This window comes from Stegodyphus dumicola, chromosome 2, assembly GCF_044657685.1.
Source record: "Stegodyphus dumicola isolate Sdum_Otavi_A_Nest chromosome 2, ASM4465768v1".
Taxonomy (NCBI): domain Eukaryota; kingdom Metazoa; phylum Arthropoda; class Arachnida; order Araneae; family Eresidae; genus Stegodyphus; species Stegodyphus dumicola.
The window spans coordinates 5,619,440-5,644,216 of NC_140769.1; the positions used below are offsets into that span (position 1 = coordinate 5,619,440).

At 29.3% G+C, this 24,777-nt stretch overlaps 1 protein-coding gene across 4 annotated transcripts in view; it reads left to right on the top strand.

Annotated features, from left to right (window-relative positions):
- Rbcn-3A (rabconnectin-3 alpha) overlaps positions 1-24,777 on the top strand; it is a 266,480-nt gene that overhangs the window by 198,548 nt on the left and 43,155 nt on the right. For all 4 annotated transcript variants that reach the window (XM_085810399.1, XM_085810400.1, XM_085810401.1 and 1 more), the window contains 4 exons: positions 9,836-10,118; positions 21,365-21,563; positions 22,102-22,219; positions 22,315-22,422. In XM_085810399.1, the coding sequence (XP_085666525.1) occupies positions 9,836-10,118; positions 21,365-21,563; positions 22,102-22,219; positions 22,315-22,422 (708 nt within the window). The remainder of the gene's footprint in view (positions 1-9,835; positions 10,119-21,364; positions 21,564-22,101; positions 22,220-22,314; positions 22,423-24,777) is intronic.

Below are 24,777 nucleotides of genomic sequence, written 5' to 3' on the forward strand. Positions count from 1 at the left end.
TGTAACTGAAGAAGAAATTATGTCTGTTTATAGAATTAAAGAGAAAGTATTATCACATAAAATGAAGCAACTTAAACAACTTACATTGAAAGAAATGTTTAATAAAGTAAACAAATAAATATTAAGCTTTTTTTTTTTTTTTTTTTGTAAATTTTGATACCCTTTAGATCATAATTGTTCTTTATTTCATAAATTACGGTTTCATATTTTTAATTTTATAATTTCTGCATACCATCTTACCAGATTTAAACTGATGATCGATAATCCAGAATCGCCGAAGTCCCGACGAGTCTGGATTAACGACTTTTGACTGTATAATGTTTTGAAGAGGAATAGATTGCAAAAATGGTCTGCAGCCCCTTGGGGTGTGAGCGGTGACCCCCCACCAGGAAAAATGCTTTAAACACAATTAAGTAACTCGCCTTATCTTCTGTAAATAATATTTCAGCATAGTATACATCGAATAATAAAAAAATCATGTTGGCAAACCACTTGAAGGCGCATGGTATTCAATGTGTTATTTAAAGAAGATAAATTTTTGTGAATGTAGAAAGCTTAAAGAAAATCCAGTTCATAAACGTGAAGAGTTTTATTGGTAATTTTCATAGAACTAAAGTCAGAATTGGGATTAAGTGTTCTACTATAACTAGCTATTAAAAATTTGTGTATTTCTCTGTTTCAAAAAGCAAACACAAATTTTATGAATACTATTACTTTTCAAAAATTTTTTTATTGATCAAAATATTTCATGAAAGTCTGCATGAACAGTTGTCAATCTGTTGCCATCAGAATTTTTTCTAAGTTGATATTTAATTTTTAGCTATATAGAAATGCAAATGTTTTGCTTTTCAGTTTGTGTTTGACCCTTTAACATGATTTCAAAACTTAAAATTAAATTTATGTAAATTTTTGTCATTCTGCAGGAATCAAACTTTTTTCATTTTATTGTTTGTAATGAGTACAGTACAAAGTCCATAATCCGGACTCGTTGGGACTTCGGAGATTCCGGATTAGGGTTTTTTCCGGATTAAAGATCATCAATTTAAATCTGGTAAGATGGCATGCAGAAATTATATAATTAAGAAATATTAAACCGTAATTTATGAAACAAAGAGCAATTATGATCTAAAGGGTATCAAAATTTACAAAAAAAAGCTTAATATTTATTTGTTTACTTTATTAAACATTTCTTTCAATGTAAGTTGTTTGCTTCATTTTTTGTGCTAAATGCGCATGCGTAAACACTAAATGCGCATGTGTAAATGCATTACATGCATGAAGAGAAATTATAATCTAACGGGTATAAAAAATTTACCCCCCCCCAAAAAAAAAAAAAAAAAAAAAAAAGCTTAATATTTATTTGTTTACTTTATTAAACATTTCTTTCAGTGTAAGCTGTTTGCTTCGTTTTTTGTGCTAAACGCGCATGCCTAAACGCATTACGTGCATGAAGCGAAATTATGATCTAAAGAGTATCAAAATTTACAAAAAGCTTAATATTTATTTGTTTACTTTATTAAACATTTCTTTCAATGTAAGTTGTTTAAGTTGCTTCAATTTGTGTGCTAAACGCACATGCGTAACATTAAATGTGCATGCATAAAGCATACAAAAAAAAAAAGTTGTGGCTTTGAGGTCCGTATTATAAATCATTCCCGATAATGGACGTCCGGATTACGGACTTTGTACTGTATTAAACATAATTGTAAGGGTGCCAAACATATGAAAAATTAGGTTTTGTATATTTTTCAAAATCGATAACACATAAACACAGCATAAATATTTGTCTTATTTAAAGCAGTGTGAAATTGGATGGATATATGACCAACAGTTGTGGGTAAAAAAGGCCATATAAAAATTTGTATGGATATAATGTATGTAAGTAGATCCAGAAGCTCTTTAAACCTATATTCCTTTACTGCTTCTTTATGAGTGACAGCTGAATGTACAGGAGCTTTATCACAGAAGAGATAACTCTGTTTCTCAGCATTCCACACCTATTCTCTTTAATTTCATTGTGTAGTTAATTCAAAATCTTATGTAATATCCTGCCCTGTTTTTTTTTTTTTTTTTTTTTTTTTTTTTTTTTTTTTAAATCGGAAGATTCCTTAACAGTCTCAAAAAATAGCTGTCCTTTTACTTTTTTGTTGATTGTTCCAGTATTGCTTTTCTTGGTGATGATTCAGTGGTTTTCTCCAATTCATTTATTTCCTCTTCAGTAGAGAATCATATTGCAGGACCATTGTTTTATCACTGGTTAAGATCGATTTTAAAAACTTCTTTGATTTGTATTGTAAAGCTGCAACAAACTCTCATGGCAAACATTACATTGCTATTTTGAAATTGCTGAAATAAGCTATCTATTTTCCAGTGTGTTTTTCTCATAAAAGTGTTCATGTAAGGCTCAAAATGGTTGTTTTATATAGATCCAATTTTGCTGCTATCTTTATTTTTAGTCTCCTATCACTTAATATTTTCTGATGTCAATGTCTCCAATTAGTCTATTTTCATGAGAATAATTTTCTGTGAATTCTTGTCCCATGCAAAATAATTCTGCCCATTGGGAAGGGGAGCAGGAAACAAATTAATACATAATACATTATCCAAGCATCGCATTATTTCTTTGAGATTAAGATCATCTCTAGTCAAAGATTTAATGACATAATGATACCCAGTTTTAAACATTCAGTAATCATTTAGTGAACAGATTGAAAAGGAATGCAAATAATTTCACTAATGAAATTTGTGAATTTATTCATTTAGTATTCTAACTAAATGCAACTACTTGCCTGTAAGAAAAATTAGAAAACTTTTTTTCACATGTTTGGCCAGACTTTGGATCTGCTTTCCTATACTGACATGCAGTTACAAATGTCTACATGCAATCATCAAAACACCTTTATTTGCATCTATAATAGTATTTGCAAAAGTAAATAAATAAATTAATGCATTGTATTTATCTTCTGAGACAAATTTATGTCTAATAAAAAAATAAGCCATAGTTCACGAGTTTCTACAAAATATTACATAAGTTGATACTTTGCTTACAAAAGTCTAAATATATATATATATATATACTTCATTTACTCTGGTCAAATGAATAAAAAAATAAATACTTTGTGGGTCTGCCTTTTGCATCTGTTATGGCCAATAATCTGTCTAGCGTCGACAGAACCAGACTTGTTATCCTATCTGATGTAATTTCAGACTATGCTGCCTTTGGAGTTTTTTGCTTTTAATAGTATACTGGCTGATTCTCCAATCAAGACTTCCCATATATGTTCTATAGGGTTTAAATCTGGCAAATGGGTGGTGAATGCAATTTCCTATATACTTTAGAAAGGAACCATTCCCTAACAATCTTAGCTGTATGTTTTGGGCCATTATCTTGTTAAAAGACCCAGCTGCTTCCTGGTGCCAGTTTTTCAACAGATGATTACTTTGCAATAATTTCAGATGCATGAATCAGTGTGTAGTGCAATCTATGAAACTAATTTACCTACTCCAGCTGCTGCCACTGAGCCCCAAACCATTACATGCCCTCAGTTGGTATAACATTTCTGGTGTCTGCCAAAAACTTGTATACTTTAGAAAGGAACCATTCCCTAACAATCTTAGCTGTATGTTTTGGGCCATTATCTTGTTAAAAGACCCAGCTGCTTCCTGGTCCCAGTTTTTCAACAGATGATTGCAGATTACTTTGCAATAATTTCAGATGCATGAATCAGTGTGTAATGCAATTACTTCACAATAATTTCAGATGCATGAATCAGTGTGTAATGCAATCTATGAAACTAATTTACCTACTCCAGCTGCTGCCACTGAGCCCCAAACCATTACACGCCCTCAGTTGGTATAACATTTCTGCTGTCTGCCAAAAACTTTGGCAAAAGAAATGTAGGGCAAAAATTTTCATCGGAAAAAACACCATAGAAGGAAAGAAAACAAGGAGAAAACATCGTTGTAATCATCAATAATAAAGAGGTTAAAAAATTTTGCCATTTAAAAATATTGTGGTATATAAAGTAAATCACGTACAAATCATCACATGATGATAGCATAACAGATATGCATTTTGCTGCTTTTAAAAATTGTAAATACATAATCACATAATTATTTGTGAGTGCAAGAAGGAATGTTTTTATATTTTATATTTCTGAATTAATTAATAATTTTTTATCAAAAACATAAGAAGAAAAAGTAAGCATTCAAAAGCTGCAAATGTGTAGAAAATTAATGCTACATATAGCTGTTAATAGAATTAAAATATCATACTGAAATATTATGTAGTTGACATGTTTCATCATAACCTAAAAATCAACATCCAAGTGATTAACTGTCTACTGTGCATGACAACATTAATTACACTTTGAGAAAATGAATAAACTGAAAAGTTGAAAGAAAATAATTTTACAATTTAATAATTAATGAAAGAATTTTAATAGAGATGACCTGATGTGTTAATCATCTTGTTTTTTCTAATCTTTTTACTTCCTTGTACGAAGTAAAAAGGAAGTATTATAATCGCGAAAAGTTTCAGGCAGCATGTTTCAACGAAAATATCCATTTTGACCGCTATCGAACGCAATTTAACGACGTCTTTGCGTGATATCTGTACGTAAGGACAGAATTAAAATACTCTTTTCCTTCAAAAAAATTATAAAACTGCTTTAAAATTAATTCTGAAGAGAATTTTTAGTGGCGTCTGTATGAACATATGTATGTTCATGCGTACGTACATGTTTCGCATAACTCAAATACGAGTAGCCTCAGAACGTTGAAATTTTGTATATAGGACTGCTATAACATGCAGATGTGCACCTCGTATTTTGGTTGCAATCGGCCGCACCAAACGTATATAAATATATTTATATATATATCCACTCTGTTACCCGGCTCTGTGATCTCAGTTTCTTTACTCTTATATGTTGGTAAATTGTACATTTTTTGCTTTAAAAATGATTGAATTATGTTGTTTTTATCTTCCGGTTAAGGATTTTATGCCTTTAGTAAATCTGTGTGCAATATTTTTAGAATTATCAGCAATTTTAAAGTTGTTTAATTGCCGCTAAGCCTTTTTTGATGGTGACCATTGATGTTTACATTTGAAACAGGAGACTAGTGGATTTGTTGCCAATCTAGAGAAACTTAGCTTCGCAACAAAAAAAGATAATGTCTTCATTTATTATTTAAATTATGCTTTATCCATTCTGGAATTTTTTTTGAGGAAATAAGCATTTAAGATTTATTTCATAATTTTTAATATAGATATTTTGAGTTTTTATGTATTTTTGCCTTCTCGCGAAGTGAGAACTGAAATAATTAAATGAGAAATACTTAATCGTCTGTGAAAAACTGTTTCTTTTTTTGTTTTGTTTGCTTAATTTCTTTTATACATCATTCTAGCTTTATTATAGTATTTGAATAGAACATGTGGCAACGATTAGATAATTCTATTCTTTAAATGATATACATTTTGTGCATTATGAGTTATAATATGAACAAAATATATAAGTTAACTGTTATATAATTATTGGATTATATAACAGTTAACTTAGTTTCCATTATAAAATTATTATATAAGTTAACTGTTATATAATTATTAATACTGTTAAGTGAATCTAGCGCCAGAGTGTCTCTATCGTAAACAAATACTAGAGTGAATTTTAAAGAATGCATTTATTCTATTGTGGTTTATGCGCTGTCGGCGAAGTAGATTTAATTCAATCCAATAAGTTTAAATGAAATGCAAGAAAAAATGCGTATAATTTAATATTTCAATTTAATATTCCAGTACAAGGAAGTCATGTGGTGTACACATCAGATTTTTTATATTATGTCATATTGTTCATAAAAAATTACAAATAAGCCTTTAGAAAGGAGATTAATTAATTAATGACCTTTATTAGTTAATAATGCAAGTTTAGAATTTTGTTAACTGTTATAAGTAATATTATAACATTTAACAACAGTTCTTCTTATAGTTTTTGAATGCTTGAATTTCCTTCTTAGTTTCCCGCAAAAATTTATTAGTTAATTCAAAAATATGAAATGTAAAAGTAAAAATATTCCTCATTCTTTCATGCACTCACACATCATTATGCATATATGCATTTACAACTTTAAAAGCTAGAAAACTGTGATGTTATCATCATGCAGTGATTTGTAGGTGCTTTATATATTTTATAGCAATGTTTTGACAAGAATGTTTTTAAACTGCTAAATTTTTTAGTTGCTTTATATTCAATGACAGTGTTTTATGCTACTATGTTTTAGAACTGCGATGTTTTGTTCTTGCTTTCTTTTCTCCCCTATTCTTTCCCCCATGGCCTAATGATTTTTGCTTTGCGTTGTTTTATCTACAATGTTTTCACATGTAAACAAAATTTCTGCTTTCATTACTTCATATTTCCATCATCAAATTTTTCCACAACCATTGCTTCCAACAGTAAATAGCACTGTTTTCCAAAAATCAGTCTTTGTTTTGCTATGTGTAGGTCTATTTATGTCTGGTTAGGTCTTGCTTAGATCTTTTTTTTGTTTGTGTGGGTTTTTAGTTCTTTATTAGTCGTTGCTTTGTAAAATGTAGTCGTTTTTGTTGATTCTCAGGTGAGAAGTTTTCTTCTGGGAGCTCTGGCATTAAATTTGGCTGAGCAAATACAACATTTTAGTTAATTTTGAAGCAGTTATTTTTTGATCGTTTCTAGCTTTTTTTTTTTTTAAAAAAAAAAAAAAAAGAGTTCTGGTATTAAGATAACTAACTTTCCATGGATGACCACTGCAAGATTTGTTGAGCACATTTCCTCATGACTTGTAATTTTACTTATTTCAGCATTACATTTCTATTCATGCCTCAATTTCACTATAAGATTTTTATATTTAAAGACATTTCTTTTCTTGGATTCACTTTTCAAACTACAATCATTTTCGGGAAATAGAAGACATGGTTCGTAGCCGTCCTTACAAGTGCTTATAAGTCCTTATATTTGAAAATAAAATATAAAGGCCCTTATAGGCGCTTACTTTTTCTTTAAAGCCCTTATTTTTTTGTTTTTAGTGCTTATTTTTTGCTTTTTTTTTAATGAACACGCATTTTTCCTCCCGTACCAAAGCCGAAACTAAATAAACAACTTTTCCTCCTTATATGGAACGTCAGATGGTGAATCATACTCCCGGAAATAGCTTTCCCCCTTTCTCTGCATTAACGTAACCTATGGTACGTGTGAGAGTATAGACAGGTGTACATCGTTCTTTTGGTCAAAGAATTGCGAAAACCGTAGAAAATTCCGGTAATTTGGTATTCTTTTTCGCCCAACCAAATACTACACACGTTTGAATTTCTATCAGGATTTTAATAATTTGCATTCTCGTTCCGCGTGGTCAGTTCATATTCGTGTTTATTATGATCGTTATGCTTGTATTATGAGCATATGTATGAATATTTATAGTAATATAGTTGCAGTAGCTGCTGAAGTGTAGATAAACTTCCAAAAATGGGTGTATTTTTACACAGATTAGCTTTCTAAGGAATAATATTCGGAATGGTTTAAATAAAAGGAAAGTAATCAAATAGTCAGAATATTCCCCCTCCTCCAATACATTATACAATACGGAGGTTGGGAGGTTCTCCCCTTTCTCCGCAAAATCTCTAATATTGAAGCAATGGACTTTTTTTTTTTTTTTTTTTTTTTGTCACTGTCCAATCTGGATTGAATAGGACTAAAAGTTTTGCGGTCTACCCAACCCAAGCGAAGAATGAAAATTGCGGAAATTTAACGCAATCTGTTCAAAATTAGAATCAAAAACACCCCAGATTAGTAAGTCTGTTTCTTTACCTTTATTTAGTTCTTTATTCTCCGAATACTTACAGCTGTTGATTCTGATTGCATAATATCACATATGGAAGAACGCCGCACGTATTGCACAATAATGTTAGCGATATTTTGCAGAGATAATTAATTTTGATGTTCAATCTGAGTTTTATTTATGAACACTTAAAAGAGTTTTACTGTGCTTTCTAAGTAGAATATTTCTCAGTTCCGTTGGTCTATTTTTATATGATGCACATATCGAAATGTCAAAATCATTTATTTAGCCGAGAAATCTAAAGAACGGCTACAATCTCCCCCCTCCTCTTTTTCCAGTTACGCTAAACTATACGGAATATTCGGCAATTTCCGAGTATGCAGGTTAGTTAAGCTTTTACTGTTTAAGGATGACTGCATGAAGCAATTTCCCATCTCCTGATTTCAGAAATGTTCCTCTTTTTTACTTAAATTACTTTGCTTGGAATATATGTTAAGGGAAAACTGTTATGCAATGAAAATTTAGAAAATGTTCAGAATTTTGATTTAAATTATTTAAATATTAATATGAGTGGGAAAATAAATTGTATTTATTATTAGATGCCAAGCGAATACAATTAATATGGCTTATTATTATTTATTTTCTATATTTTGAACTGAAATTTCATCATTAAATCTTGTAATATAGTTTAGTTCTGCATAGTTTTTTTTTCTCTCATTGTAAACTAATTCTATAAATTGAACTGTCATTTAAAATTAAAAAAAAAAAAAAAAAAAAAGTTGTTTTCCATGGTTGAGGTAATGCTCATTCTCTTGATAAATATTGCATTGCTCATATTTTAAATTGCAAGTCTAATTTTTAAGGTTATGCAGTTTTGTATAATGTAATTAGACAGGTGCTTATTTTTTTTTCTTAAAATGTGCTTGAAAAGTGCTTATAGGTGCTTATTTTTTTAACTTAAATGTGGCTATGAACCCTGAGAAGATTTTGACTTTCACACATGGCTGAGGTGTTCTTATAATTCTAAAAGAGACAAAAACAGCCACATATGCAAATTGATTAAGAGGTAGTCAATTGTATGCTGACTTTTGTGACATGCTGCATGACAGTTAATATAATTTGACAGCATTAACTCAAATAGTGTTTGGTAAACTTCTGTTTTAATTGGTATATTTATACTTTTGTGACTATGTGTATATGTTTGTGTTGTCATTGTATTTTTATGTTTGTTCAGGCTTTGGGTTGTTTTCTAATGTGATATTTTATCATGTTTTACATGTTTCATGATGTTGAGCCATTACTCTTTAAATATGTAATATTGTTTATGTTAAAAAATAAAGGCCTTAAAATATATCTAAAATTAGTCATGCATATTTAAAAAGTTCTATTTTTTTTGGGGGGAAGGCTAATTAGACTACAGTACTTATCATTAGAATTTGTATAAGGTTGCAGAATTTTAGATATTCTTTCCCTGGTATAAATTCCTTACAAATGGTCTGACTACATGAAGATTTCAAGGTGTTCCCTATAGCTAGTGTATACATGCTAGAAAAGGGAGGGGAACTCTTAGAAGTCTTTCATGAAGCCGTTCTTCCCTCAAACAAATAGTCATCACATACTTTGGAATAATCAAATATTCCAATACATGAAACCTGATAAAACTTTTTACCTTTCAAGAAGAATCACCTTAAATATTTCATAATATTTTTTCCTTCTTTATAATTTCCAGTATTTGACAAAACAGCATTCTGGATGATTTCAAACACTGGTGCCCATATAAATTAAACATATTAGTGATTCAAAGTGAAATACATTTTTATCTAATTGTTGCTTGTGAGAACAGCTTAACTGGTGCTCTAAGCAGCTGCCTATGTTTTTGATGATTAGAGGAGACCCTGGGTAAAACTGTAAAATTTTAAATTATTTTTTATGTTGATGAATGATTTTTGTGATCTGTGTTGATCAGATTGAAATCATATTAAAAATTGCTATAAAATTTAATTTTTGGTTTTTGTCTGTAACAATTTAGGCAGAACTACCTCAAGAGTGGCAAGCACTAGATTATGATTCAAATGCTTCCTTACCCAGTGATGAAGATGAGGTTGAAGAAGAAGGTGAAATAGATGATGTGTTTGGTGAATCTATAAATGATGCTCAGGTTTCAGGCAGTCGAAAGAAAATTACATCGGATTCAGGATTAGACCAGTTGGATCCCTCATCATATACATGGGGAATACTTCGTTACGCAGTCGTAAAAATCGCTCTGAGACATATTGGGACCTTTTTAACAGTTGCAGGACTTGAAATGCAAGGTAATAAACTTTGAGTTTTGCATGATTTAATTTTGTAAAATATTTTGCATAATTTGAAGAAGGTAATATTTTAAATAATCTGTATCAGACAAATATATCTATTCTGTACTTTGCAATAGAAATCTTTTCATTTAATGTCATTTTGGAGGTTCTGAAGGCCATTGCGAAGAAGGGGTGAAACATTATTTGAATGAGGGTATTTTCTTTCTGCAGGAGTGAAAAATGATTTTCAATAAATATTTAATATGTGGTTGGAAATATTTTCTTAGTTGGATAAAATGTGACTTTGTTAGCAATTTGAATTTGTAATTTTTCCCCCTTTTCTATTTCTTTAAGGAGAATTTGACTAGCTGATCAAATAGTTATATACACATCAGTGTAAGTTTACAGAAGTTAAAGGAAAAATATGCTTTATTTGGAAAATTTAGTTCTGTGCATATGATGAAATACCACAGTAGTATTTACAGGGTTCGTACGGTCCTTAAGAGTCCTTAGATTTTTTGGAATTGATTTTTGGTCCTTAAAAGTCCTTAATTTTGGCCAAACTCAGCAGAAGGTCCTTAATTTTAATCATCTGAAATTTCTGTCTGTTTTTACGACTGCCATTTTGAGTGTGAATTAGCATTTTGGAGGAATATTTTTGGCAATTCACTGACAGATATGATTATCTTTTGAATGGGTTCATGGGTTATAATTTGTTTCTATTTTTAATATAAATGATGAGATACTCGAGTTTCTAAGCAAGAAATGAAACATAAGCATTTCGAAATTTTTTTTTTTTTTTTTCCAATAAAGAGCATTTAAACAACTTTTCGCTTTTGGGGATGTGAATTCTTTTATTAAACGGTTCTAAATTTGACGACTTATCAACATTTTGGTGATTTTGAGATCAGTTTCTGTAGAAAATTTTTAATTCAGAGATCTGAGAATTTTTCGATGATTTTTTTAGAACATTATAACATTCATAAATATCATTAAAATAATGGTAATGTATTGTAATTATTTTTAAGAGATAACATTAAAGCATTTTTATTTTTTGCTGCCATATTATAAATTCCATTTTGGCCACTTATACAATATCTTGAACCTGAAAAAGTAAACAAGGTATAATGTTATAAAGCACAATTTACAAAACATTTCTTAGCAAAAGCAAAATAGCTATGTAATTAATTAAAAATATTTTCTTTTTAATTTTTTTATGGTAAGAGTTTTCCCATGTTATTTGTCTCAGAATATGCATCAGTTTTCTCTCTGAAATTAATTTTACATTTTCCCCTCTGATTTTTTTTTTCTCAAAATATTTCTGGCTTTTTCCTGTTATAGAATTCGTAGGAGTAAATTTTTTTTTAGGATTTTAGACATTGGAGCTTGGAAAGTTAAGAAGAAAGCAAGATTTATAGACCCACAATTCTAGAAGATTCAAGAAATATGTGACAAAATTTGAAATGTTTCCACGGTATCAACACGTAATAGATGCATTTTACAGAAAGTTTGCAATGAATTTCTTACTTTTTGGAGAACGTCTGGAAGAACAATGAAAACATAATATTTGAATGTTTTACTTCTGATACTAGAATCTTTTAACATGTTTATCTTCCCTTTATTTTCTCTACTTTTCACTAGAGTCAAGCAAGGAAAATATCAAAAATGCTTCTAATCTTATCACATGGGCATTCATTATAAAAAGGGATTTTTTTATTAATAAAGAAATTGAAAACTGACAATTTAAAAGATTCATCTAATATGTCTTAATGCATCATACATATAGCTGGCACTAGGCATTTTCCCACCTAATGCATCATTCTTTGTGGATCCTAAATTCTGCTGCTTAGTGCCTTTCTAAATTCTGCTTCCAATGCCTCCTCTAAATTCTAAAAGTTCTGTCATTTCTAGATTTTGTTGTTTGGTGCGTCACTAAATTCTAAAAATTTTGCCACATCAGCTCTGTAATCAGCCTTTACTATATATATTTCATATTTCTTCTAAATGTTCATATTACTAAAGAAATAAAATTAGCCGCTTTTTCTATACATTCTAAATGCATTTATTGTTTTTTAGAATAACAGAAATCCTTAATTAAATCCAAAAATTCTAAAATGAAAAGGAAACATGTTGAAGAAAGAAACGGTATACATAAAGAAAATTATTCTTCAGAGATATGTGCAGTTGTTTATGATCTCAGCCTTTACTACATTTTCCCGTTTCTATTTCCTGATAGAGTTACTGAGCCAGATTAAATTAAATTTTATAGTTTTTGACTACTACTCCACATTATTAGTTTGAATTTGACTGTTCTTGTTTAATTACGTCACTATGAGCTGTACTTGATTTTGTTAGCATCAGAACGTGCCTTTATGTTCTAAGTTAAGCCTCTTATTTAAACCTTTGTCTGATATTGTATTTACTTTCAGACATAGCGATAATATGCTTCACTTCTGTTGGGGGTTTTGGACTATTTAACTTTTAGCAGATAAAGTAAACCCTTGTAGGTACATTATGGAGAAGTTCACAAGTTAGGAGATAAAGCATGCAGAAACTAGCGAGGGCATTGTTTTGCATATTAAGACAAATCTCTAATTGTTAGAAAAAATGCTTAAAGAGAAGGAAATCAATATAAACTAGCCAAAATGTTTGGGAAGGTTTTAAATTAAAATGACGAATAAACATTTTGTTGAATGTTTTTGTTAGCTTTTAATGTGTAATAATCCTAATATTGTTTAAGAATCAATGCCATAAATTATATGTATTTTAACTATGAAATTTTATTAAATTTTGATTTTAATGGGGCTTTTTTAATAAATTTTGTTAAAAAATAAAATTTAATAGTGGTCATGTAAATCCATAATGACTAAGAATATCAAACTACCTTGCCCTTAAAAATTATCTCTACACATTAAAGCGAGTTATTGCCTTTCATTAATACCCACTGTGGTCACAAGATAAAATACAAAAATGTAAAAATTCGAGTAAAACTTATTCTTTGCATCTAGTGAGACTTAAAATAATACAAAATAGCTTATCACCTCTGGTGCTTTAATGGCTTATTGGAACCTTAAAGTATATTAACTGGGTTATAATCGCTGGAACTCTACACGAACCTATGACACTAACTGCATTAAACAGGGCCTGACTAACTTTCAGCACTTGCTAACCATGCCTACACCAGGCTTTTCAGGTTTGTTCTAATCAGCAGGTTTCTCTCTAAACAAGCAGCAGCAGTGAGAACATTGTCTTTCATTATGAATCATGCTGATTATGATCTTACTTCTCATTTTAACCTATGCCATTTGACATAAAATCTACCTGCTATTTACTAAACCTCTAGACTGACCAAATATGTGACATTATGAGACATTAAAAAAATCTACATAAAGCTAACTGTTAGTAAAACGTAAATGTCACTTCTTTCAAATATGTCCAATAAGTGTAAAATATTTAATGCTACTTGATCAATTGCTTAAAGTTTATTTTATTTTCAAACTTATTAATAATTATGTTAATTCATGTTTAGTAATAATGCATACTACTTAGGGCTCTATTTTATTTTTAGGATGGTATTACAAATGTGAAATACAGGCATCGATAATATTTTTAATTGAATTTATTCAGTTCGCATTTGCTCATAGGTCCTTAATTTTTTTACCATTAATGGTCCTTAAAAGTACTTAATTTCCACGTGCAGAAATGTGTACGAACTCTGTATTTAGAGAAAAAAAAAAAAAAAAAAACTGGTTGCGAAATTTAAATTATATAGAGGAACTTATTTCAGGAAGATTATTCAAAATTTGGCGAATTTTTTTGGCGGCAATGAAAGAACTAAGATGTGATTTTTAAATGTAAACAGAACAGTAACTTTTAAGTTTTGAAGTAGTGAAACACCTTTATTTTACGTAAACAGAATAGTAAAATGAAATGATAAAATAGTAGATGAGTAAAAACAAAGTCCAACAGCTTTGCAAGTAAAAACATATGTATCTATGTAATTCATCATAAAATAGTAGATGAATAATTCTTGTAAATAATTATTGAGTAAATAAATATGTACACTTATCAAATCAGAGCACTGCAAAGTGAGTTTTAAATGTAAACAGAATAGCAAATTTTTGTTTACAGTGGTGAATAGCGATTATTATGTGCAAACAGAATAGTAAAAGAATTGATTAAATGATAAAACAATGTCCTGGAATCCAACACTCTAAACAACTTTCATTTAAAACTTCAGAACGTTAAATATTCCACATCTTTCGATTGCCACATGCAAGAAATAAAACTGAAAAATAAATAAATAAAAAATAAAATTAAATGAAAACATTCACAACTTCACGTCATCTTAAATCCAACATTCTCCCACCAACAACAGCTTAACCTTCTGCAAATATTTATATAAATATAATATTAAACATATATATATAATAATATTAAACAGTAAAAACTTTTAAAAACAAACACAGCATTTCAAAATTAAATTTAAAAATTAAATTATACGCATTTTTTCTTGCATTTTATTTAAACTTACTAGATTGAATTAAACCTACTTCGCCGACAGCGCATAAACCACAATAGAATAAATGCATTCTTTAAAATTCACTTTGTTTACCATAGCGACACTCTGGCGCTAGGTTTACTTAACCGTATTATATTTCAGTCATATTATAACTCAGAATGCACAAAATGTATATCATTTAAAAAATTATCTAATGGTTGCCACATGTTCTATTCAAATACTATAATAAAGCTAGCCGCTTTTTCTATACATTATTCTAAATGCATTTATTGTTTTTTAGAATAACAGAAATCCTTAATTAAATCCAAAAATTCTAAAATGAAAAGGAAACATGTTGAAGAAAGAAACGGTATACATAAAGAAAATTATTCTTCAAATATATGTGCAGTTGTTTATGATCTCAGCCTTTACTACATTTTCCCGTTTCTACGAGGGCTATCCAGAAAGTAGATTACGTTTTGGAATAAAAAAATAAACAAAGTATAGGAAACAAATTTTATTATATACAGATGAAAGCCACACTCAAATACTACTTTTCTACATAGTCACCATACAAATTAAGGCATTTATCGTAGCGATGTACGAGCTTGGAAATTCCTTCGTCGAAAAATTCGGCCGCCTGCGCCTTCAACCACTTCGTTACCTCTTCTTGCAGCTGTGCGTCATCATCAAAACGCTGCATAGCCAGCCACCCATGTTTCACCCATGTTTCGTCACCAGTAACGATGCGATCGAGTAAAGAGTCACCATCCTTATGGTAAGCGTCCAAAAAGTTCAACGCTGCAGCCATTCGCTGATTTTTGTGGTCCTCTGTCAAGATTTTTGGAATCCATCTTGCACAAAACTTGTGGTAACCAAGCTTTTCGCTGATGATTTCGTGCAACAAACTTCGCGAAATTTGTGGAAAACTCAAAGAAAGTTCCGTTATTGTGAAATTTCGATTTTCACGGACTTTAGCATCGACTTTTTCGAGAAGTTCGGCGGTCACTATGCTGGGTCTCCCACTTCGATCTTCGTCGTGAACATTGTTCGGCCATTTTGAAATCTTATGACCCACTGACGCACTCCACCTTCAGTGATAATGTTGTCCCCATACACTTCACGAAGCTGCCGATAGATTTCTATCGGTTTACAGTTTTTTGCAGTCAGAAACCTTATTACTGAGCGCACCTCGCAGGATTTTCAATTGACGCAGACATTTCAAACCGTCACAGTATCTGAACGGAGCACAGCACGAACCTCTCACTAGCACGGCTAGATGCAGACTGAGCTGCGCAACGCTCTGACCCCAAGATGGCCGCGCTAGCCCCGCCCCTAGCGGACACAGACGGAAACGTAATCTACTTCCTGGATGGCCCTCGTATTTCCTGATAGAGTTACTGAGCCAGATTAAATTTATGTATAAATTTATGATTTATGATTAAATTTATGTATAAAAGAAATTAAGCAAACAAAACAAAAAAGAAACAGTTTTTCACAGACGATTGAGTATTTCTCATTTAATTAATTCAGTTCTCACTTCGCAAGAAGGCAAAAATACATAAAAACTCAAAATATCTATATTAAAAATTAGGAAGTAAATCTCAAATGCTTATTTCCTCGAAAAAATTCCAGAAAGAATTAAGCATGATTTAATTGGCAATAATAAATGAATGCGTTATCTCTGTTGTTGCGAAGCTAAGTTTCTCTAGATTGGCAACAAATCCACTAGTCTCCTGTTTCTAATGTAAACATCAATGGCTGCCATTAAAAACAGACTTAGCGGCAATTAAACAACTTTAAAATTGCTGATAATTCTAAAAATATTGCACACAGATTTACTAAAGGTATAAAATCCTTAACCGGAAGATAAAAACAACATAATTCAATCATTTTTAAAGCAAAAAATGTACAATTTACAAACATATAAGAGTAAAGAATCTGAGATCACTGAGCCAGGTAATAGAGTGGATATATATTTAAATATATTTATATACGTTTGGTGCGGCCGATTGAAACCAAAATACGAGGTACACATCTACATGTTATAGCAGTCCTATATACAAAATTTCAACGTTCTGAGGCTACTCGTTTTTGAGTTATGCGAAATACGTTTGTACATACGTTCGTACAGACGCCACGAAAAATTCTCATTAGAATAAATTTTAAAGCAGTTTTATAATTTTTTTGAAGGAAAAGAGTATTTTTTTCTGTCCTTACGTACAGATATCACGCAAAAACATCGTTAAATTGCATTCGATAGCGGTCAAAATGGATATTTTCGTTGAAATATGCTGCCTGAAACTTTTCGCGATTACAATACTTCCTTTTTACTTCGTACAAGAAAGTAAAAACTCCTTGAAAAAATTGAAAAGTTTGGCGCTCACCCCACTTATGGAATATTAATCGAATTTTCGATTTTGTGTATATTCTATATTTTTAACCATCTCAGGACTATTTTCATACAAAGATTGTTTGAAAATAATAATTAATGCTGTAAAAATTTTGAAATAAAGGTTGTTATTTTAGGACATACCCCTAAGTACTTGCCAAATGTAGCATATTGTGTGACTCCAAGCTACAGCGTCAATTTTCTTCGTAGGTGCAAGGGTTGGCTACCCCTTGTGTTAAATACAGTACAAAGTCTGTAATCTGGATGTCCATTATCCGGAATGATCTATAATCCGGACGTCAAAGCCATGAACTTTATTTTTGTATGCTTTACGCATGTGCGTTTAATGTTTACGCATGTGTGTTTAGCACAAAAGACAAAGCAACTTAAACAACTTACATTGAAAGAAATGTTTAATAAAGTAAACAAATAAATATCAAGCTTTTTTTTTTTTTTTTTTTGTAAATTTTGATACCCTTTAGAACATAATTGCTCTTTATTTCATAAATTACAGTTTCGTATTTTTAATTGTATAATTTCTGCATGCCATCTTACCAGATTTAAATTGATCTATAATCTGGAAAAGCCCTTAATCTGGAATTGTCAAAGTCCTGACGAGTCCGGATTATGGACTTTGTACTGTAGTATACATTCACAGTGTTTTATATCAATTTGCCGATTTTTTTCCAATTATTTTTGTCCCCCCCAAAAAAAAACATTGAAAATATTTATAATATTTATTTGTTAAATAATATGAAATGTTTATAAAATTGATAACATGCATGTATATATTCAAATACTAATAAAATATAAATTAATATATTACTAATTGAAATATTTTTAACTCTGAGAACAAGCAGCATTTTAATTAAAAAATAATTAATTTTTATAACATTTATGTTTGTCAGAAAGTCTTGGATAGATTTTCTTTTTATATTGTTCATGAATTTATGTTAGTTTATGTTAGTTTTTTATGACAGACTGAGCATTGATGCAAATTACATCTTGGTAATTTTACTAAATTGAGCGTTCTTTTCTTCAAATCAATATGTTGAAAAAGTTGTATTTTCTTTTCTCCCATACAAAATACATCAAAAAATAATATTCAAGATAAAATCTAAATGAGACATTGATTTTGCACCAATTGCTTGTATGTAAATAAGATATGCATTTAAAACTCGTTTGACTGATTATACTGAGTGCCACTTCTTTTCAATATTGATGCATTGTTTATGTAAATAAGAGAAGTGTTATTATACCACAAGTCATTTTTTTGATATATAAAATTGAAACAGGTGCTATGATATTGCTTAGCTTATTTTAGCACAAATTTAAACACACACTGTTACTTGTTTGGCTCTTTTCAGCAAAATTTTTTCTAATACTCTTGAGACTTTAGTCATTTAAAACCTGCAGGTAAATTATTGTTTTGTGCGCATCTGCAGTTTTAGAACAGGAACAGATATACAAAACCTTTGACATATACAGGTAGAGTAACAAAGCTGTGGATATTTATCATTCCTATATTGAAAATCATCTTCTTCTGAATTATGCAGTTTATTTTTAATAATTTTATTAAAATAGGGTAATATTTTTAGACCACTGTATATCTGCAATGATTACATCTTTATTGCAATTTGTATTCTAGAGTTAGGAATGAATACAAAAGTAGGTAGTTTAACCTACTGTCTTGACTGCAATATTCCGTGAAACAAATCAGATCTAGGAATTGCATGAAAGTGTAGCCTTGACTACTGATGTTCAAACTAAATTATGAATAGGAACAGCGGTTGGTAGACATGGTTGGTAGAGCAGTTGGTAGGAACAGGTACTTTGGTAGATGGTTGCACGGATTTTTGGTGATTTACACTGGCACAATTGTTGGCACGTTTTTTACAGTCGTAAGCCATCTTGAAAAATGCAGTTTTTACGTATTTTACGCATATAGTAAAGTATTCAAAACTTTAAAAAAAATAATATCGTTAAAAATAATCGATTAATTTTTTGTTGAAAATGTTGTTTTTTAAGATGGCTGACAAATGTAAATAAATACATTTACTAAGAGTATAAAATGTTAAAATAAGGTTAAATTATTACTTTTATATAATAGAATAAAAACACCGCTATGAAAACATTGCAACAACATTTAATTGGATTAAAATATTACTTATATTGAAAATCAAATTAAAAACATCATACTAACATTTAAAAGAATTAAAATATTACTTAAATACTTTAAAATAAGTTTTATAGGATTTAATTATTTAACATTAAAACATATGTGTTAATAAATATCTCAGGAATTTTTGAAAACATTCTATTAATTTTTTAATAAAAATTAAAGTATACAATTATAAAGTAAAAGAAAATTATGTACTTACATTTTTTTAAAGTATTTTACCTGTCGTATATTGATAAGTACGAAAAAAAAAGGGGGGGTCTTCTAACGATCTTCATTTGTGATCCACCTCTCTCGCATTTCATTGAAGAATCAATTAGCAATATTCTCCAAAAATTTAACATAAATTTCCTCTGACACTATTAACAATTTATAAATAAATCTTTGATTAGGAAAGACAGGTTGGCCAAAATAAGGTCTCAAAGGGCAATTTTTTTATTCTGATACCAATAATTCTTGTTAATTACCAATAACAACATTCATCTTCAAAACGGACATATCCATTCCATTTGAAATCTGAGGAATTCGAAGAGATCAATAATAAAATTTTAAAATGGCGCCGTAATGCACAAATATTCAGTAACCAATCAGGGAGCTGATTACATCACTCATAGAATTAAAATTATTTAAATAATCATTCATAATAACATCATTTTTAAAACAATTGCAAAATTAAATTGTATTTTAATATTTAACAGCCATAAATAATGTTTAAAACATTAGATTAAATTTATAAATACTATTAATGAAACCAATTACTTTTTAAGCAAGGTGATGTCATTGATTACATCATCCACAACATAAAATTATATAAAATATTATAAACAACAAAATTTTGATTTCAAATAAAAATGCAAAATTAAATTGTATTTTAATATTTAACAACCATAAATAATGTTTAAAACATTAGATTAAATTTATAGATACTATTAATAAAACCAATTACTTTTTAAGCAAGGTGACATCATTGATTACATCATCCACAACATAAAATTATATAAAATATCATAAACAACAAAATTTTTATTTCAAATAAAAATGCAAAATTAAATTGATTTTTAATATTTAGAAGCCATAAGTAATACTAAAAACACGGAATTTATGCATAATAAAACGCATTATTTTTAAAAATAAAATGACAACAAAGTATTGGTTACCATAAATAACTTATCCAGCAATGGGTTTACCATAAGTCGTATTACTCGCCAAAAGAAAAATCGCGAAAATATGTGCAACCGTCTACCAAAGTAGCACCGGAACAGCAAAAATTATAAATAAATAGCTAAGTTTATTGCTTTTATTTTTCAGATATCAAAATGAGCTGCTACTAGAATAACAACACTTGAAAACCAAAGTAATCATGAATCATTACTGGTTGCCATTCAGCACAAAAGAAGTATAAATATGAATAATTACTTGTTGCCATTCAGCATAAAAAATATAAATATTTACAAAACGTTAAAGTCAATTTTATGAAATAATTAAATACATACAAAAATATAAAATACTTATAAAATAGGGCCATAACAACAGTTCAATATTGTTATTATTGTTAATTAAATATTTGCAATTTTTTCATGCTTGATTGAACTTTTCCTCCATATACAATACTAGGAATATGAATAGCTTTTAGTATAGTGGATCATTCAAGTCTTTTGTCAGGTACCTGTCATCTGTAGTATAAAAGGACTTCTGGGATACACACAAACCTCCCCCCCCCCCCGAAAAAAAAAAGGTGCAGTCTCCATAGGTAACTGTTCCATAGTTCCACTCAAAAGACGTCCATTGTTGATATTTAGTTAGTTATTAGCACTGTCAGTTATTAGCACTGTGTGTATAGATTACTTAAGTAGGTTTACAGTATATTGAAATTTAAAAGGAATTTTTATTTTCTTATTTTTAACTATTATTCTAATTTCTTTCTCTTTTTGACTATTAGGATTGAAAATTAACTGTTGTTTAATGGTTAATTGTTTACTTAATAGGTTAAATAAGCCAACTAAATTAATTAATAATTAACTAACTGTTAAATTTAACAGTAATCTTTATTATGTAGGAGTTTTTAACTTCATAATTTAAATTGTATGGTCTTATAATATAAAATAACGATTTAATTTACTTAACTGTAATAAATCATAAAATTTTGCTTTTTTGTATTTTAATCATTCTGATTTTTTTTAATGAAATTTCAGAATTGCCCCTTATAAGCCCATTAATTCAAGCTGTACTCAAGTGCCTGGAAATGTGGTTAAAAGATTTAAAACAATATATGGATTCCTTTGATGGACCACCACCAAATTACATTCCTGGTTGTTCCATTTCCTCTAGTCATACAGGACCTGCAGTTCTTAGATATTCAGCCTTGTTGGAACTCCATAATACACCTTTTAGGTAAATAATTCGTGTTCACTGAATGCAGCGAACAGTAAAATGTTTGATATATTGTGTGTTGAGTAAATTTTAAAAAATTACATATATTCAAGGCTTTTGTGATGAAATACTCTCATAATTTTTACAAGGAAATCATTAATATATTGCTTTTCTGTAGAAATAAAAAGGCTTCTATATATTTATAATCAGAATGAACTATGTTAATATAGCCTTGTTACTCGAAATTGCTTTTCTGTAGAAATAAAAATGCTTGTATATATTTATAATCAAAGTGAGCTATGTTAATATTGCCTTGTTATTCCAAATTGCTTTCCTCTAGAAATAAAAAGGCTTGCATATATTTATAATCAAAGTGAATTATGCTAATATCACCTTGTTACTCCAAAGTTTTAATACCTTCTTTTCTTTGTTCTTTGAAAACATAATCTTTTGTTGTTCAAAGTTTATTGTCTACTATGTTAATTTTGCATAAGATTTATTTATAAGAAATTACCAGGTATGTGGAATAATGAAGTGCTGTAATATATATATTTTCTAGGTCAAACCATCGAGCTGTTTTACCCATAAAAAGACTCTGGAATTTCTTAGTGAGACAAGAACACGTCCAAGATATTTTTATTCGATATATATACAGGCGAAAGGCACACGTTGCGAAGGTAGTGTTTCCTACCTCAAAGAAATTTTACCAGTTAACAATAATTTTTATTCTGTGGCTGATAATTCTTCAATTTTCAAATAAAATATATTCTAGGAAGAAGATCAAGGTGTTGAACCGAAGGAGGGTGCTGCAAATTCGTTTGACACAGTTCGAATCATTCACAAAGACCAAGATACCATAAATACATTTTGCATCTGTCAGGTATGGGCAGTTTTTAGAATTTTTTTTAAAAACTGCAATATTAAATGTACAAATAAATATGTTTTACTTCTGAAGAGTATCAGCTTTTAAATAAAGACAGTTAACATATATTTTATTTAACAAGTTATAACAAAAACGTTAAATGTAATATGTGCTTTTGCATACCCAATTTGGTTTTTATTCGTTATAATTTGATTGAAGTAGAAATTTACTGTAGACATTCTGATTAAGAATATTACAAAAAAGTTAAATATTTAATTCTTTTAACATGCAGAAGAATTTATTATAGCTATATATGTGTATCTATCTATCTATCTATCTATCTATCTATCTATCTATATATCTACCTACCTACCTACCTACCTATCTATCTATCTATCTATCTATCTATCTATCTATATATATATATATATATACACACACACAACTGCAATCAGAAAGTATTAGGAAGGATTGATTTAAAATATGAACATACTAGAAATCACAAAATTTTGTTTAGAATTTGTTACAGCTTTCTTTGACATCTGAAAAGAATTCATATTTCCTTTTATAATTTGCAAATTCATTTTTAATGAATAAAAAATTTTTGTTTTCATGATTTCCTTAAAACGCCAAATATAATTGAACAAAGAAAATTCATTAATCCATATTTTCACAATCAAATTCTTTAAAAAAAATTAAAAGCAATAAATTTTTTTCAAAGGACAATAAATAAACATATTCATGTGGCTCAAGGGAAACTTTCTCAATGCAAATCTTTCTTAAAATGCATTATTACTGATGATGAATTTATGAATCTAAAGTATTGTTATAGAAAGAGTGTAACATTCAAATGAATAGTATTAAAAAATTGAAGCAAGACTGATCATCATATCAAAATTGGTTGAAAATTTAACTAATGTTGACTGTTTTCTTTTATTGTTGAATTTTTGTACGTCATGAATTGGTGCCTTGTTACAATGTTTTTGAAGGCAGCTACATTGTTTTTTAAGAATGTTACCGAGTGTTTTGTCATATTTGTATGAAGCATTTTTATAAAAACAAATTACCTGTTGTGGGGAAATGATCATGGATTTTGCATTCAAATAATGTGGTGGTGACAATGCTGTGTTTGTTCCTGAATTTTTTTCTCCCAGTGAGTCAATAATTGTAGCTCTGCAAATTTTGTTTCTCCTGCAAAAGTGCCATGCAGGTTTTACGTATTTCCTTAAAATCACTGCTTCATGATCACCTTATGAGATCTGTTGAGGTACTAAAAAATATGTAAGACTTTTTTTGTTGATAAGCTTCACTGCTTTGGTCATTTTTACCGGCTCACTCAGACTGCTAATTATGTGTAATTCTATGCATTTTTAATTGTTTCAAAAATGCTAAGGAAAATGCCACCTTGAAATTAAACTTAAACAGTTTAAAATTCGTTGTTTATCTAAATTCATTCTTAAACCGTTTTGGCTTTTCTACTATACAGGCAAATATATTTTTTCATTTCGAAACCTTTATTGCTCTGTTACAGATTTTAGGTACTTATTCCTGTATTTTATATTTTAGATCAAATTTTAGTTTACTTCATTTGTTTTTTCATATGTTGGATTACTTCTGTTTTGTATATTTTTAGACTCGATCCACTAAAATTGAAAATATGTTTATTAGATTTTTAAGCTTTATTCCTTGTTTGCTATTTATGCTTCTTATCCCCCCCCTGCTGGCCTGTATGTTTTCAAAATTTGTGTATAGATTTTTTTTTTTTTTTCAAATAATGGATTAAAAAGTTTGCATATGGTTTTGTTTTCAAGTATTGGATTATTACTTTACAAATTTGGTTTTTGGACTCAGTATACTCAAAATAATACTTTTTTTAATTTGTGTATTATTTTGCAAGCTTTTAAAATTTATCTATGTTACTAATGCTATAATTTTTGCAATGCTTACTTCGGCCTGTAGGGTTTGAACGGATAGAGGCAAAGATTGCTTTTATTGATTTTCTAGACTATTTTTAAATTTTAAACCTTAATAATTTGAGTCTTTGTTGTTTCAGAAGCAGAGTGTTTTATTATTTACTTCTTTTGCTGCTTGAGCCCCATGATTGCAATGCACCAAAAGATTCACACTCTTAAAATAATTGTTAAACATCTTGCAGTTAAAATTCAGGAGCATTAGTCATTTGTAATAGTCATAAAATAAGATATTTATGAAATGTCTTTAGTGTGTTTGTATGTAACAAATTAAAATTAATTGGAACAAATTAACAATATACCTTTAAATTTCTAAATCTTCAGTTAAAGTACAGCCCGCTTCAGAGCATCTGCATTAGTGACTTTTGCCCAGGATTGGTATTCCTTCTTCTTTTATCAAAAA